Raw genomic sequence first — 14,354 nt, 5'->3', positions numbered from 1 at the left:
ATATATTAAAAATCACAACTTTTTATATTCGATAAAAAAAGACGAAAAAAAAGTTATGATTTTTATACAGTTAAAATAAAAAAAAAAAAAAAAAAAATAGATATCTTTAAGATATGTGGTTTTTTTATATTTTTATTGATTCACTAGGTTTCTAGAGATTCTAATTTTTTTTTTATTTTTTTTTTCTGAGCAATTTTTTGTAAAGAGAAAAACCCTTAAAACAATGAAAACGGACAATGTATTGCTAGGGTATAAAACTCAGCACCTTTTTGTCTCTGTTCCAGCAGCCACCCTTTCATAGTTTCAGAGTTTCATCTACCAAGACTTTATACCAACACCTGCCCTCATTCTTCTTACTAAAATTCTCCATTCCCTCTTGATTTTCTCTCTCAATCCAATCTCTCCTCTTTTTCATCGTAGCACAGATATGGATGTCCAAGATCAAAGCAAACACACCATCCCATCAGGTTTCTGTTATTCCCTTGCTTTTAACCCACTTTCTAACGTGGGTTTTCTCAAATTCTAATCCTCATTGTTGATTCAACACATTTATAACTCTTATTTCTTGTGTGTTTTTGAAATCACAACTGGGGTTTGTTAATTTTGTTGATTTCTGTAATATGCAGGACATGAGAGTCATGGAGTTTATTTATGTCGTCGATGTGGGTGGCCTTTTCCGAACCCACATCCAAGCGCTAAACACAGGCGATCCCACAAGAAGATCTGTGGAACCATTGACGGTTACACTAATTTAATCCATTCAGAAGTGGTTTCAGATGATGAAAACCATCCTGATGACGATAAAGATAAAACCCCAAGTGAGATTTCATCTTTTATTACAAAACTTGTAATTTACGTTTCGTAGATTCTGTTTAATTTTTTTTTTTTCCTTTTAAGGTCCCAAAATTCAGAAGAAGACGAGCATCGGCGGCGGCGGTGGTGCGATTGGGGGAAGCTTCGGTAGATCTGAAGATGAATCGTTTTTAGATGCTGTTACAGAATTCGCAGACACTACAAGTACAGGATCTGCAAACAAAACTCTGGATAGAGATTTGTTTTTTTCATTTAAAGATGCTGAACATGGTGGTAAGTATGTGTTTTCACTTTATAATTCGTATAAAATCAAGATTCCTTTCGTAATCGATCAACTACCCCCATTCTCAATTATCGAGAGATTTATCTGCTTTTGTCAGAATCCCAGCCAGAAAATCTAAAAGTGATCCGTAAATTATATCAATTACGGTGATTTTTTTTTTTTTAATTTATTATTTCATACAAACTTCTTTGAACATTCACGATTATCTTTGTATATCAATAGATTTCAAGGTGGATTCATCTGAGGCAAAATCCGCGATACTTGAAACTAATGGGAAATCTGCTGATGATTTGGTCAAAGATGGAGTTGTTGAACCAACCCTCAAACAAAGTGATGTGTCCCAAGAAGCTCAATCGATTGATGATGTGGGGGCAGGGGTAAAGTTGGAAACAGTAACTTCAGATGGAGTTAATGAAGAGATCAAGCATGAGAAGCTTGAATCTGAAAGTGAAATTGTTCATGGTGCAGAGAAAATCAATGAAGAAATCAAGCTTGAAAAGATTGAAATGGAGCATGAACATGCCTCAGAAGCTGTGAAAGAACCTGAAACTGTTCAAAGTGTTTCGGTTTTGACCCAAAAGGAGGATCTTGATGCACCCGAATGCTCAAAAGAACAAATCTTGGAAGTTGTGAAGGAACCAGATATGGTTTTGACTCAAATCAAGGAACAGATTCAAGAAGTTGTGAAAGAACCTGAATCAGTTTTGACTGAAAAGGATGATCTTTGTGCACCCGAATCAGAAAAAGAACTCAGCCATGAAGTTGTTGAAGAACCTGAATCGGTTTTGATTGAAAAGGAGGATCTTGGTGCACCCAAGTTGGAAAAAGACTTAAAAGAACAGATTCAGGAAGATTCCAATGAATCCATTGCAATTTTGACTGAAAACAAGGATCTTGTTGCACCAAAGTTGGAAAATTGCTCAACAGAAGAGATTGAGGAAGTTGTCAAGGAGCCTAAATCAGTTTTGATTGAAAAAGAGGATCTTGGTGCTCTTGAATCCGAAACACACTCAAACAAACACACCCATGAAGTTTTTGAAGAACCCGAATTGGTTTTGACTGAAAAAGATGATCTTGGAGCACCAGTCTTGGAAAAAAGCTCAAAAGAAGACACACTGGAAGTTGTCCAAGAACCTAACTCCACTTTGATCAAAAAGGAAGATCTTGAAACACCCAAGTTGGAAAATGGCTCAACAAAGCAGATTCAAGAAAGTGTCAAGGAGCCCGAATCAATTTTGACAGAAAAGCAGGATCTTGATGCACCCGAGTCTGAAAAATGCTCAAATGAACACACCCATGAAGCTGTTGAAGAGCCCAAAACAGTTTTGACTGAAAAAGATGATCTTGGAGCATCAATCTTGGAAAAAAGCTCAAAAGAACACACCTTTGAAGCTATTGAAGAACCCAACTCCAGTTCGATCGAAAAAGAGGATCTTGGTGCACCCAATTTGGAAAAACATTCAAATGATCACACCCATGAAGTTTTGGAAGAACCCGATACAGTTTTGACTAAAAAAGAGAATCTTGAGGCACAAAACTTGGAAAAACTCCCAAAAGAAGCCACCAAAGAACCAAAAGTTGATGATTGTATTGTTAATGACAAGAATACTTCAGGTGTTGTTTCTGAACCTATCATAGGAAAACTAATAACTAATCAAGATTCTGGTGTTGATTTATCCGTAGATTCAAGTAATAGTCTTGAAGCAAATTGGGGATCAGTTTCAGGTACATTTCTTGAATGTTGACTAGACCTCTTTATTTCCATTTCTGAATAATGAATCTAATTTTATTGTTTTACTTTTTCATAACATGTTAAAGTCCTCTCTACTGCTTCAATTGATGATAAGCCAAAACTCAACTCTGGGAAGCCAGATAACTATTCGGGCTCATCAGATGTCTTTGAGCCTCCATCTTTCATGACTCTAGTTCAACCTGAAGGCAAAGATCAGAAACCATGTTCATCTGAGGTTCAAGATGCTCAAAAAGCTGGTTGGATCCCAACCATAACCAATGTCAGCCATGAATCAGAAGAGAGAAAGAAGAATGAAGAAGTTATTGCAAAAGTGACAAACTGGAGCACAGGGAAACACTCTGCACCTTTAAAGAATCTGTTAGGTGAAGCCAAATCTCCAAGTGTTAAAGAATCAGTAACTGTGGTTCATAAAGATGAAGGTGCAACCGAGAAGGTAAACCAGGAGTTGTTGTCATCACCACCAAAGTTGATTGAAGATGGTAAGAAAGCAGGGAAGAAAGTCAAAGGTAGAGGTTTGTGGATGCCATTTGGTTGCTGTTCTTCGGTAAATGTTGTTAACTAAATGATGATGATGATGATGATGATGATGATGGAAATGGAGTAGTGATGTTGGGCAGTTGGCTAGATCAGCCTTTTATCGGTCTTGTTTGTTGCTAAAACCATTGCTAATTTTGTGGTTGTATATTTTATATAGTTGATAGATCAAGATTGTTTGGTTAAGTGATATAGAATGGCTGATTTGTAATCATGATTATGTTGCATATTGAATGTTGAATATGGAAATGATTTGAAGATTAAAGATGTAAACCCTCTTAATGTGCTTTGGTTTTTGATTGAGAAACTTGGTGTCACTCATAAAAGAATGATCATTGCAATTATGTGGTCCACTCCACCATTGTGGTGAGAAACCTTACATGTATATGTTAGTGGGGAGAGCCCATGTGATAATCCTTACAATGGTGAAAAGAGGGGTATTCGTAGGACCCTAAAGGGGGCCATAAAACATGAAGCATGATGTCAAGTTTCCATCTTAGGAATGGAGTAGGAAGGGATATCATGAACCATGATGTAAAAGAAGGGGAGTAGAAAGCATGATGTAAGTTATCTATCTCATGAAAAGAGCCGAAAGGGGGTTACCATCAAATCCCTACTCCAATGTGGCTGGTTAGAGATTACCCCATTGGACTGAAATAAATGAGTATCTTCATACACATGTGGATCATAGTTCAAATAGTGAAAACTTGTTTATTGATGGTCAAAATTTTTGCAAAGTGTGATGGTTTATATATTAAAATAAAATCCTTCATTTAAAGTATCGTATCCCCCAACGAGGACTCGCAAGCGCTAGAGTTTCTCATCTTCATCCTTTATGCTATGAACACAAACTTCATATATCAAAACCAATCCATACCTAAAACTTACATAAAATTAATGATATAGTCACATCCAAACACAAACCTCGTAGAGTTTCTCCTCTTCATGTTTCTACCATTTACTCTCTTTAGCCTTGACACAATGTAACACCCAAACTTTTTAGACTTAATATTTGGAATACTATTAGCAAGTGTTGGACTTGTATGGCATTTTGAATGTATATGTGTTGAAGCACATAGTAGAATTGGTCTTGGTTGAAATTACAATGTCTAAATGGAAAGTGTTGATGAATTGGTGAATATAGTTATTTTATGCCTCTAATTACACTTATTAATGATGTTAGATGAATTACACAACATATATCCAATAGGCTTCGGCCAGGAGTGGCCATGAGAAGGGTTTGTAACGTGTTTCAATGTCCTAGCATTTCGCCTATGGTGAGCCTCTTATCCCGTATTCTCACAAATCGGGGAAGCTTTTGACAATAAAAAAGTTGGGGGTTTCGAGCTATCAAGGTGATGTCCCACAATGGGTGGTCAGGCAACCCAATTGATATAAGGTTGACTATAAATATGACAATTATCATTAAATTGATGTTCTTACATCATGTTTTCACTAGTCTAATAGAGTGGGTCGAATTATGATTAAGGGCATGGGAAAATTGATTCCCTATATTGTTGTACCATGTTTTGATATGGATACTTCTTTGTTTACCATGTTTTGATATGGATACTTCTTTGTTTAGGGGACAAAGAAAATATTGGAAAAGAATCAATAGCAAACTCTTCAAGAACTCAAGGCGAGTAACATGTTATCATGGTCGTTCCAAACATATTTTGGGCTCATGATGAAAGAGAAAAAAAGAATCTTAAAATACACATATTTCATTAACCTTTTTATAATAAATCAATAATTAAAAGAAAATTGTTTATACTAGCTCTTAAATATAATATGTTTGATTATAAAAATTCATATATTTAAAGAAAAATAATTGTTCTAGATTTTTTAGATGAAAAATTATTAATGATATCTTCAAGATCGATCTTTTCTAACATATCATTAATAAAGTCCATAAAAATTTTGAGCCCTTTTAAAATTGGACCCTAGATAATCGCCCCTATCGTCCTCCCGATAATTCACTTGAGGAATATGTGAGGACATATTTGAATATGCTCATTGTTTGTTTGGATAAATTCATTGCATGTTTATTGAAAAATGTATTTATATGTCATGATGGTTTTATTGTTGATAATTGGTGTATATTGTGATGTATTGAATATACATTAGAACTTCATGTTACTGCTTTATAGCTTATGGAATCTTCTATGTAACATGTGTATGTACAAGTGCTAATGACAAACTATAGCTTAGCTCTTTGATGCCTTGATGGAACTTTGAGACTTAATTAAACATAAATTCCATATACTTTTATTGTTATAAGATGTTCTTGGTTATGCCATTTTATAGTTTTCTTGTAATTATAGCATGTATGTATGATACACACTTGAATGTCCTTTTGTTAATATGAAAGTATGTTTATTGTATAAATGTTGTTTTGAACAGAAAATGTTTTTGTTGTACTTACAATATCAATTAATAATCAAAGCAAGTAAAATAACCACAAAGATGCAATAGCAATCCACGTTTTAATATTAACCCCACTTAAGCCATGCAAGGGTTAATTTATTCAATTTTATACGGGGAACAACTACTATTATTACAATAATAACTCTTTTTATATGTGAGCCTTAAAAACCTTGTTCCATCTTCATGCAACCATTTTGAACATCCTCTTTTCTTGGTCACCGGCTTTATTATAAGTGTCCTCTTGATTACATAAATTAAATAGAAACTTAATCTATTGAAATTGCATGAAATAAAGGAAAATGACATACCAAAACCTAAATTTACAACTTGGAAAATATGTTTTATGGTATAATCCTCACAACAATAACTATAAGACTATATCCGATTACAACTCTTTAATTCATTAAAAACATATTTTATTTCTTATCCACATATACAATCAACCAAAATCAATTTCATTGTTTATCAACAATCTAAAACAACAAAAATACATTGTTATGGGTGTTTTAAATATTTATAAAAATATATCAATATTATATTCTATTACAAAAATTAAAAACCATGATATATTTTATAATTTATTAACATGTATATTATCTAATAAATGATTATTGAAATTAATATGAAAAAGCTTATCATTCTTATTGTAACATGTGTCGAGTTGGGGTTTGTGAACTAAGATCATCAAACGACCTTTTCTTTCTCTCGGTTGCAACGAAAAGGTTTCTTTTTAATTTATTTGTTTTCCACCTAATTAAGCAATGGATTGGCCTCTCAATCTGTCAATAAACTTGTTCTACGAAATTCAACGCCTCTAGAATAGTTGTGGATAGAATGCAAATTCATATGTCAAAAAGTGTTGCAAAAGGTTTCTTTAATACCAAAGGCGACTACTCACTAGGTTTTGCCTTAGTGGGACCCATGCGCGGTATGCTAGTCCAATTTTGGTAAATTTGGCCCATCCTCAAGCATGCAATACTCACGTTTTATGCATTTATTCCTACGACTCTTATAAGTTCACATTCTTCTTAGGATCATTCCAATCTTAGCATTAACTACTTGTTCTTGTTGTGTGCTTTATATGTTCATATGACATTTGTAGTAACGTTAGTCTCTTATGTCACATGCACATTCTCGAACATGAGAGAGAGAGAGAGATTTGCATGTGGGGTTGGGTGGGGTTCCGTAGGGATGAACTTAGGCTTGAGGGTATGTTAGTGATTTTAGTGTCACCATGTCATTTTATATAACTGGAATTAGCATGTGAGCTAAGGGGCTTCTTTAATTTGTTTTCTAATATGTGTACAGGTTGGTGTGGAGTGCACGCATATATAAGATCAAATTAGTAATCGGTTCGACGACTAGTCGGGGGTCCGGGGGCAGCGCCCCTGGGTCCGGGGTTTCCAAATGGACAGCGCCCCTAGCGGGGTCCAAGGAGCAGAGCCCCTGGTTGGGGTTAGGTGAGCGGGTGGGGTCGGGGGCAGCGCTCCAAAACCTCTCCGAGTTTTACATATCGGTACATAGTGGGTTATTCCGATTCTTGAGGGTGATTATGGTAAAACTAACGAAACTCTTTAGTTTTGGTAACCCTAAATTTTCATTAAGATCCGGATTACCCTGACTTATTTCCAAAGGAACCCATAACAGCCCAACCCTAATAAAACCCTAATATCGTTTATTATATAAACGACTCTTCTTTTCAGAAGAGAAACACGATCTTAAACTCTCATTTTTCATCACACTTTCACAGAATCCTCTAGCATATTAGCTTACGATTTCTGTGTCTAGAATCTTAAGTGCCCACTTGGATTATCCTAGGCTGAATTTATTGTAACTCATGCATATGGTAGAAATATCAGTTCGGAAAGTAATATCATGATCCAAGTTGGTATCCACATCTCCACCACAAACCCTAAATTTCCCTACAGGGTATACCCTTATTGCTATCGCATAGTGCAGTAGGGTGAGGTGGAGGAACACCACATTGTCGCACACACGGTGTGTGGTGACTTCCACAATGTGTTGCCTCATTCCCACACTCTCTCTCATCTTCATCTCCTCTTCAATGGTTAAATGTTTGAATTTTTTTTCAATACTCTGTAAATACAAACATTTTTAATCTTAAATCTCACGCCACCTTCTATCTTTTCTTTCAATGTCATTCATCCACAATTTGATCATCATCATCTACTTTGTTAGATACATTGATATTACGGAAGACAACATTTATCAAGAAAGTTATATAAAAAAGAATTGTGTATTAGTAAGAATAATAATTTTAAAGTTCGTTCTAAATTTAGAACGAGGAGATGTTCGTACTTAGTCAAATCCTTCACATGTCCAAACGACGAAAAGATAATAAAATTTAAGATAATCCAAGAAGCAACTAAGAAGGATGTAGAACAAACATTTTATGTCTTTAAAAGGAATTGGCAGAAACTCATCACACCCTTCGTGTTAATTTGACCAAACATATTGGCATTGCTAACATACATCCGTGGTTGAGGATTGACACGATGATTTGTTCGAATATACAAATGAATATTCGGATTTGTTCATCGGAGATTCGGGTGACGATTTAGAAGAAGATTTGACGTGATGTAGTATTTTAACTCTTGTTATTTCTTAGTTTCGTTTTTCATTTTATTATGTAATTTTATTTTCAAATAATGAAATATTTCTATTTTCATCAATTTTGTGTTTCAGTATATTTTTTTTATTAATTTGTTTAGTTTATTAGATATAATATTTTAATTTAACTTACAAAAATTTTAAAAAAATGAAATGACAATTTATAGGTTTTGAAGAATGAAAAGAAAATTAATGCAAAGAACTAAGCATCTTACACATAATAAACTTGGCATGCATTTATCTAGCTGAATAGATTTAGATTATCAAGTTAACCAACTGTTTGAAGTTTTAACACTAAGAATAAAAAAATTCAAAAATCAAAGTAAAACATAATAACCATTATACAGTTCTGGAAATTAAATAAGAAACCTTGTTGGTTAATTATATAAGACGAATAATAGTTGAAAAGTCCGTTGAAATTAAAGGGAATACACGTTAAAAGTTTAACTTAAAACAATCTAATATAATTCTAAACTACTCTAATATCACATATATTGGATATGAAACTTAACCTCAACCTCAAAATCTGATAATGAAACTTAACCTCAACCCCTAAAAACATAACACTGATGTTGTTAGGCTAGAAGCCATTTAATAGGATCACAAATCTTTTTGCATAACAAAATCAATTGAATAGAAACAAGATTCCATAGCAAACAAAATCCAACTCCAAACCAAAACTGTGTTCATGAAACAAAGATTCAAGTGTACATTTACTGTAAGAAAACAAATGCAAAACTAGCCACAAAACATAACCAAAGCCAAAAAAACAAATCTTATATTTTTTTTTCCACCTCCATAGCCATAAACTCAATCATATAACCTCACAAATCCGGTACACAATTAGACATAATCCCTAAAGTAACTTACAAAACCGTCAAACACAAAATGCCTACTAACTTGCTGCCTAATCTCCCTTGTCTGACACTATTATGCTTAAACATGACTTGACCCCACATGCTCTCCTTATTCATTTTCAAGATATCAAATGGCATAACACTTTAAAGAATGAGGGGTGAAGAGTATTAAAGATGATTGTATAGTGTATAAAAATGCTAAATTCTTTTTAATGTGGGGTCTCAAGAAGATTGAACTGCAAGCCTTTGTAGATGCTCAAAGAACACTTGAAGGTTCACATCATCCGTGAAAATAACATCCATCCCTGGCGACCCTTCATTGTTGTATGTTGCCGAAGGATTCAACTTTGCCAACAAGAATCGCGCCTGCATGCCCCACCATATAATAATTAACATCCGAGAGACGCACATACCAAGACACTGTCCGCTCTCGGAAACCCATCCTGGTACTGCTCTCGTCCAAGCACGCTTAACTGTAGAGTCCTGATGGGATCTTGGCTCCAGTGCCCCCCACGGCTTTTAAAACACGCCTTGGAAGAAGAGATATCGACACCATTATAAGAAAAAAGTATTTTCCCCGTCAGTTGATGTGGGACCGTCGGTCCCACATCGGTTGCACAGGGAACAAAAGCATTTCTTATAAGGGTGTGGATATCTTTTCTGTCAAGATGTGTTTTAAAGCGGTGAGGAGGCACTAAAGCCCAGATCCCATCAGAACTCTACAGTTAAGCGTGTTTGAACGAGAGTAGTACTAGGATGGGTGAACCTCTGAGAAGACAATATCTTGGTACGTGTGTATGGGAAGTTACACGGTTGATTTCAATAAGATTTAAGATTTGAATAATTACCTGAGAACCATGTTGATCACACACCACCAACCTTGGAACCGGAAACCGATCACGTATTATCAACTCCGCATCATCATGCGGAGCTTGCAACAACTGTGCAAACGCCTATAAAAAAAAAAAAATACATCATGTTCAAATACTTCAAGGACAACTTTAATATCTTTAAAGTTATGTTATTTAGAGAATATTTAAAAAATAAAAAATACCTGGTGTTCTGGCTGATTTTGGTAACCCAAATTCCTCCATTGGGCGATTGTCATTCCATGAAAAATGACTACACTAAAATAGGAATCTAACAAAAGAATTCTATCAGCTGAAATGGATGCTACATCAAGTAATGCAGGTGAAGGAAGTGAATTAAATGAATATGATATTAATGAAGGTTGAATCATCACAGCTCCATTTGTTATATTCTCTCTGTTTAGCATCATGCGAAAATAAGCAGTCTCATCAGGACTATTATTAAACACCTACGATTAAAAAAGGATATTTAAATAAAAAGTTGCTAATTGACTAAAAAGTGTAAATAGTTCTATTATTATTATTATTATTATTATTATTACCTGAACGAATTGTGATCTTCGAAGATTGAACATGAATTGAGGGAACAATGAAAAACTAGGGTTTAAGGCGAATGAAGATGGATCATCTTTTCTGTAGTCACCGAATTTAGAACAGAGGCGAATCAGGTTTCTATCTAGCCATCTTGTTGCATCAAATGCTTCCTGTAATTAATTAATTGTTATAAATGAGAAAATCCATTAAAGGTGTTTGTGGATTAAGTTAAAGTAAAAGAAATGGTGAGAAATGATTAGTTGTTACCTCCATTTCCATTTTATAAGAAGTTAATCTAGCCATAACCACAGCTGCAGCTTCTTGATCAAAACCTTGTATCAGTTCCTGTTAAACATAATTTATCAGAAACTGAATTTCTATTGGAAGGGTATAATTGTAAAAAACAAAATTGCTATTTCTTGCATTTCTTTTCTCTGCAAACTCAAGAACATAGTGTAAATGGGAACTATAATCATAGTTTCTTTCACCTCACACCAAAAATAATTATAAAGCATAAAAAAAATGTTGAAAATTAAATGGTCCAGAAAATATTATATAAAAGTTTTAGTATTTTTACCTCTGAGAGAACAGAAGTTTCCAACCATCTTCTAGTAATGGTGGTAACTCGCAGCTTTGATTGTCCATCAATACTCTGGTAACTGCATCAAATTTTATAATCAATACATTTCAATCACAAAAAAAGGAATTGGAATTCAAGATTCCATTCCATGGCTTGTTTGGTTGCCAAATGGATGGAATTCAATCCTTCAAATTCCATGTTTGATGGATTTCACCATTCCTAGGGAGGGTAGAAGTAATTCAATTCCATTCTTCCTTCTTAATAAAAGACCAAAATACCCTCATTATTATATATGGAAATAACAAAATCCAACAATTCAATAGTGTATATTCCAATTCCTTTGACAGATTTCATTCCTTCCAAAAACATTTTACTTACCAAATGCCCCTTAAACACATTTTTACAAGAAAAGAAATATGAAATTTACCTTGTAACAGTTTGTATGTACAACTGTGGATTTACATTTCCTGAAGCATCTGATTTGTCACTTGATGATATATCAAAAAAAACAGTCAAACAAGTATTTTTATCGAGTCCACACAGCTTCCAAGCTGTGGTATTCCCCTGTCCAATCACTGTGCTAGCAACAGCTGGACCTTTCTGCATAAAATAACCAAAAAAATAAAATTAATAATGAATCTGAAAAATACTATTTTCATTTGGAGTCAATATGATTGTTTGATGTTTAAATATAAGATTAAGTAAACAACCTTCTCCAAAGATGTGCAAGGTCCAATAATCCCTTGAATTTTAATATCCTTTGAACAGTTGATCTCAAGTTCTCCACTGAAAGTAATAAACTAGTGAATATTTTCAAAAGATGAAAATGCATGATATGTTATTAATCATAGAAAGGGTTAAATGCAAGTAATACCAATTATTTGTTATAGCTTTCTACTTTTGTTTTTTCCTATTACAATTTTCAAAGTACGATGTTTTAATAAGAAAACAAACTGAAAGTACAATGATGTGATTGGTTAGTTTTTGTATTTAATTTAATAAGAAATAAATGAAAGTAGAAGGCTACAAAAACACATAATGCAGATTGTAAAGAATGAAAATACTCACTTATGGGAAAGACCAAGAGATTCTTCACCCTTCTCAAAGACACGTCTAAATGAATCCTTGAAAACCGAATGTCCAAAACTTTCAGCTAAAACAACAAGTCCACCAGTTCTTTCAATAACAACTTTCATCTCTGCTACTCCAACCTATTAACAAAAAGAACATTAGATTTCAAACAGAATTGAGATACATGTTTTAATATGCAGATTATTAAACTCAGAATAAGAACATTGACTTTGAAGAAAAAGTAATCATCACAATACACACAGATACATACATTATACATATATATATGATATATATGTAAACACAATCAGATAAAGAGATTTATACCTGGTCAAGTGCAGAAGCAAAAAGATCCAATACATGACCTTGGCTGACCATTTGCTTTGAAAGTTCCTCATAAAATTGAACTGCCTTCCTAAAATATGGTGCTGCATCTTTATCAAGATCTTTATGTGAACGCACAGGATCCGAGAGATCTTTTGATACAATCTACAAGAAACCAGAAACTAATACAAGTTTAGATAGATTCAAGTCATTCAACCTAAACAGAAATAACCTTTTTCACAACTCTCAGAAAGATGGAAAGATGATTCATATGTTAGAAGAAAAGTTTATAGAAGAACTTTACCGAACCAGGGCCTTCAGTGCATGGCCCACCAACCAATGCTACAATTCGAGCACCAGTGCCAGGCATACAAGCCCCTAGCAATCCAGCTGCAACACTTAGTGCAACCCCAGTGCATCTTAATGATCGATTACCTGGTGCAACAGGCCATTGATCTGTCTCTAATTCTTCCAAAAGCTGAGTTTTAAGTTGTTAACAATTGGATTAGTAATGTATAGCAATGAAATTGTGCAGTTTTGAACAAGGATTGTGGTAGAACTCACCGAATGGATGATGTATGCACCTTCGGAAGCAGGCAGCAAAAACCTAGAAACCCCGGAATTTGGAAACCCACCACCTTGTACTACCCCCTTCTGAAACCCCTGCCCTGGTGCACCACCAACTCTCCGGCCACCAGCACCACTACCTAACCCTAGCTGATCCAAAACCTGATCTTTAGTCATCTCTTTTGACCCTCGAAATACATAAACCTTAGACATATCAGCATACCCTAACTCATGAACCTGAACCTGTGTCCCAAACGAAACAAACCCCACCAATGCGTTCTCTGGTAGGAATTCAAGCGCCTGTTGTAACGCCGATCTCGCAAACGCCAATTCCTCCTCGATCATACACATATCAAGCACGAATACGTATACAGGTGGAGGAATTGTGTGATGGAGATCGGATTGAGGAAAAGCGTATTCGATTGTGGTGTATTGAGGGTAGAGTTCTGCAGGAACGTTGGTTTCGGAGATACCGGAGAAGTGATGAGGGAAGTGGTTTCGTTGGAAACAAAAGGGGCAGATCCAGATGAGGGCAGAGAAGTCGACGCGGCAGAAAGGGTTAAGGACGGCGGAGCAGGTCTTGCATCGGAGAGGCACATAAGGATTGGTAGGGATGTGTGGGTGAGGCCGGATCGGAGAGATCGAGGCGGCGAAAGGGATGACGCACTTGCTGGCTTCGACTTTTGTGCGGGGCCAGGCGTTCCAGGTCATACGAACACCGTCGATTCCTTCAGGATCGGTGTTCGCCATCTCCGTCGACATTTTGGGTGGCAAAAATGGAAGCTTTGTTAGTGTAAATTAAGAGAAATTGGGGATTAGGGAGATGGGGAAGAAAAACAGGGGAGAAAAGGGGTGGAATTGGAGTCAAAGCTTAAGGCAGAAAGAGAAGAGAGAGGGATTGTGGTCTGTGCATAACAACAACTTCAACGCTGGATCTACTCTTCGATGATGGTGAATTGTGATGATCTTTGTATGTGCACCAAAGATGAAACAGTTGAATTGTTGTTTTTGGGTTGAAATACTTTTTTATTATAGGGTGTTCATGGGGTTTGTAACAGATAGAAGTAGACCGAAACCTAAAAAAGATTTAATCAAATCGAAAATCAAACAA

At 35.1% G+C, this 14,354-nt stretch overlaps 2 protein-coding genes across 2 annotated transcripts; one reads left to right on the top strand and one right to left on the bottom strand.

The window, feature by feature from the left end:
* The first annotated feature begins 252 nt into the window (after positions 1-252).
* Positions 253-3,656, top strand: LOC145000365 (uncharacterized). The gene is made up of 5 exons (XM_078959577.1): positions 253-467; positions 627-818; positions 898-1,086; positions 1,319-2,821; positions 2,915-3,656. The coding sequence occupies exons 1-5, from the start codon at positions 428-430 to the stop codon at positions 3,409-3,411; spliced, it is 2,421 nt and encodes an 806-aa protein (XP_078815703.1). The 5' UTR covers positions 253-427; the 3' UTR covers positions 3,412-3,656.
* Positions 3,657-9,193: 5,537 nt separating this feature from the next.
* On the bottom strand, positions 9,194-14,335 carry LOC145000225 (protein transport protein SEC23 E-like). The gene is made up of 12 exons (XM_078959420.1): positions 13,241-14,335; positions 12,981-13,154; positions 12,680-12,841; positions 12,350-12,492; positions 11,992-12,067; positions 11,709-11,881; positions 11,279-11,360; positions 10,969-11,046; positions 10,710-10,871; positions 10,353-10,616; positions 10,147-10,251; positions 9,194-9,664 (listed from the first exon to the last, which is right to left on the bottom strand). Exons 1-12 carry the CDS (start codon positions 14,003-14,005, stop codon positions 9,521-9,523), a joined length of 2,328 nt encoding a protein of 775 aa, XP_078815546.1. The 5' UTR covers positions 14,006-14,335; the 3' UTR covers positions 9,194-9,520.
* Positions 14,336-14,354: the final 19 nt, after the last annotated feature.

Source organism: Lactuca saligna, chromosome 6 (genome assembly GCF_052625555.1).
Source record: "Lactuca saligna cultivar CGN05327 chromosome 6, ASM5262555v1, whole genome shotgun sequence".
NCBI lineage: Eukaryota > Viridiplantae > Streptophyta > Magnoliopsida > Asterales > Asteraceae > Lactuca > Lactuca saligna.
This window is presented reverse-complemented; position numbering and strand designations above follow the sequence as displayed.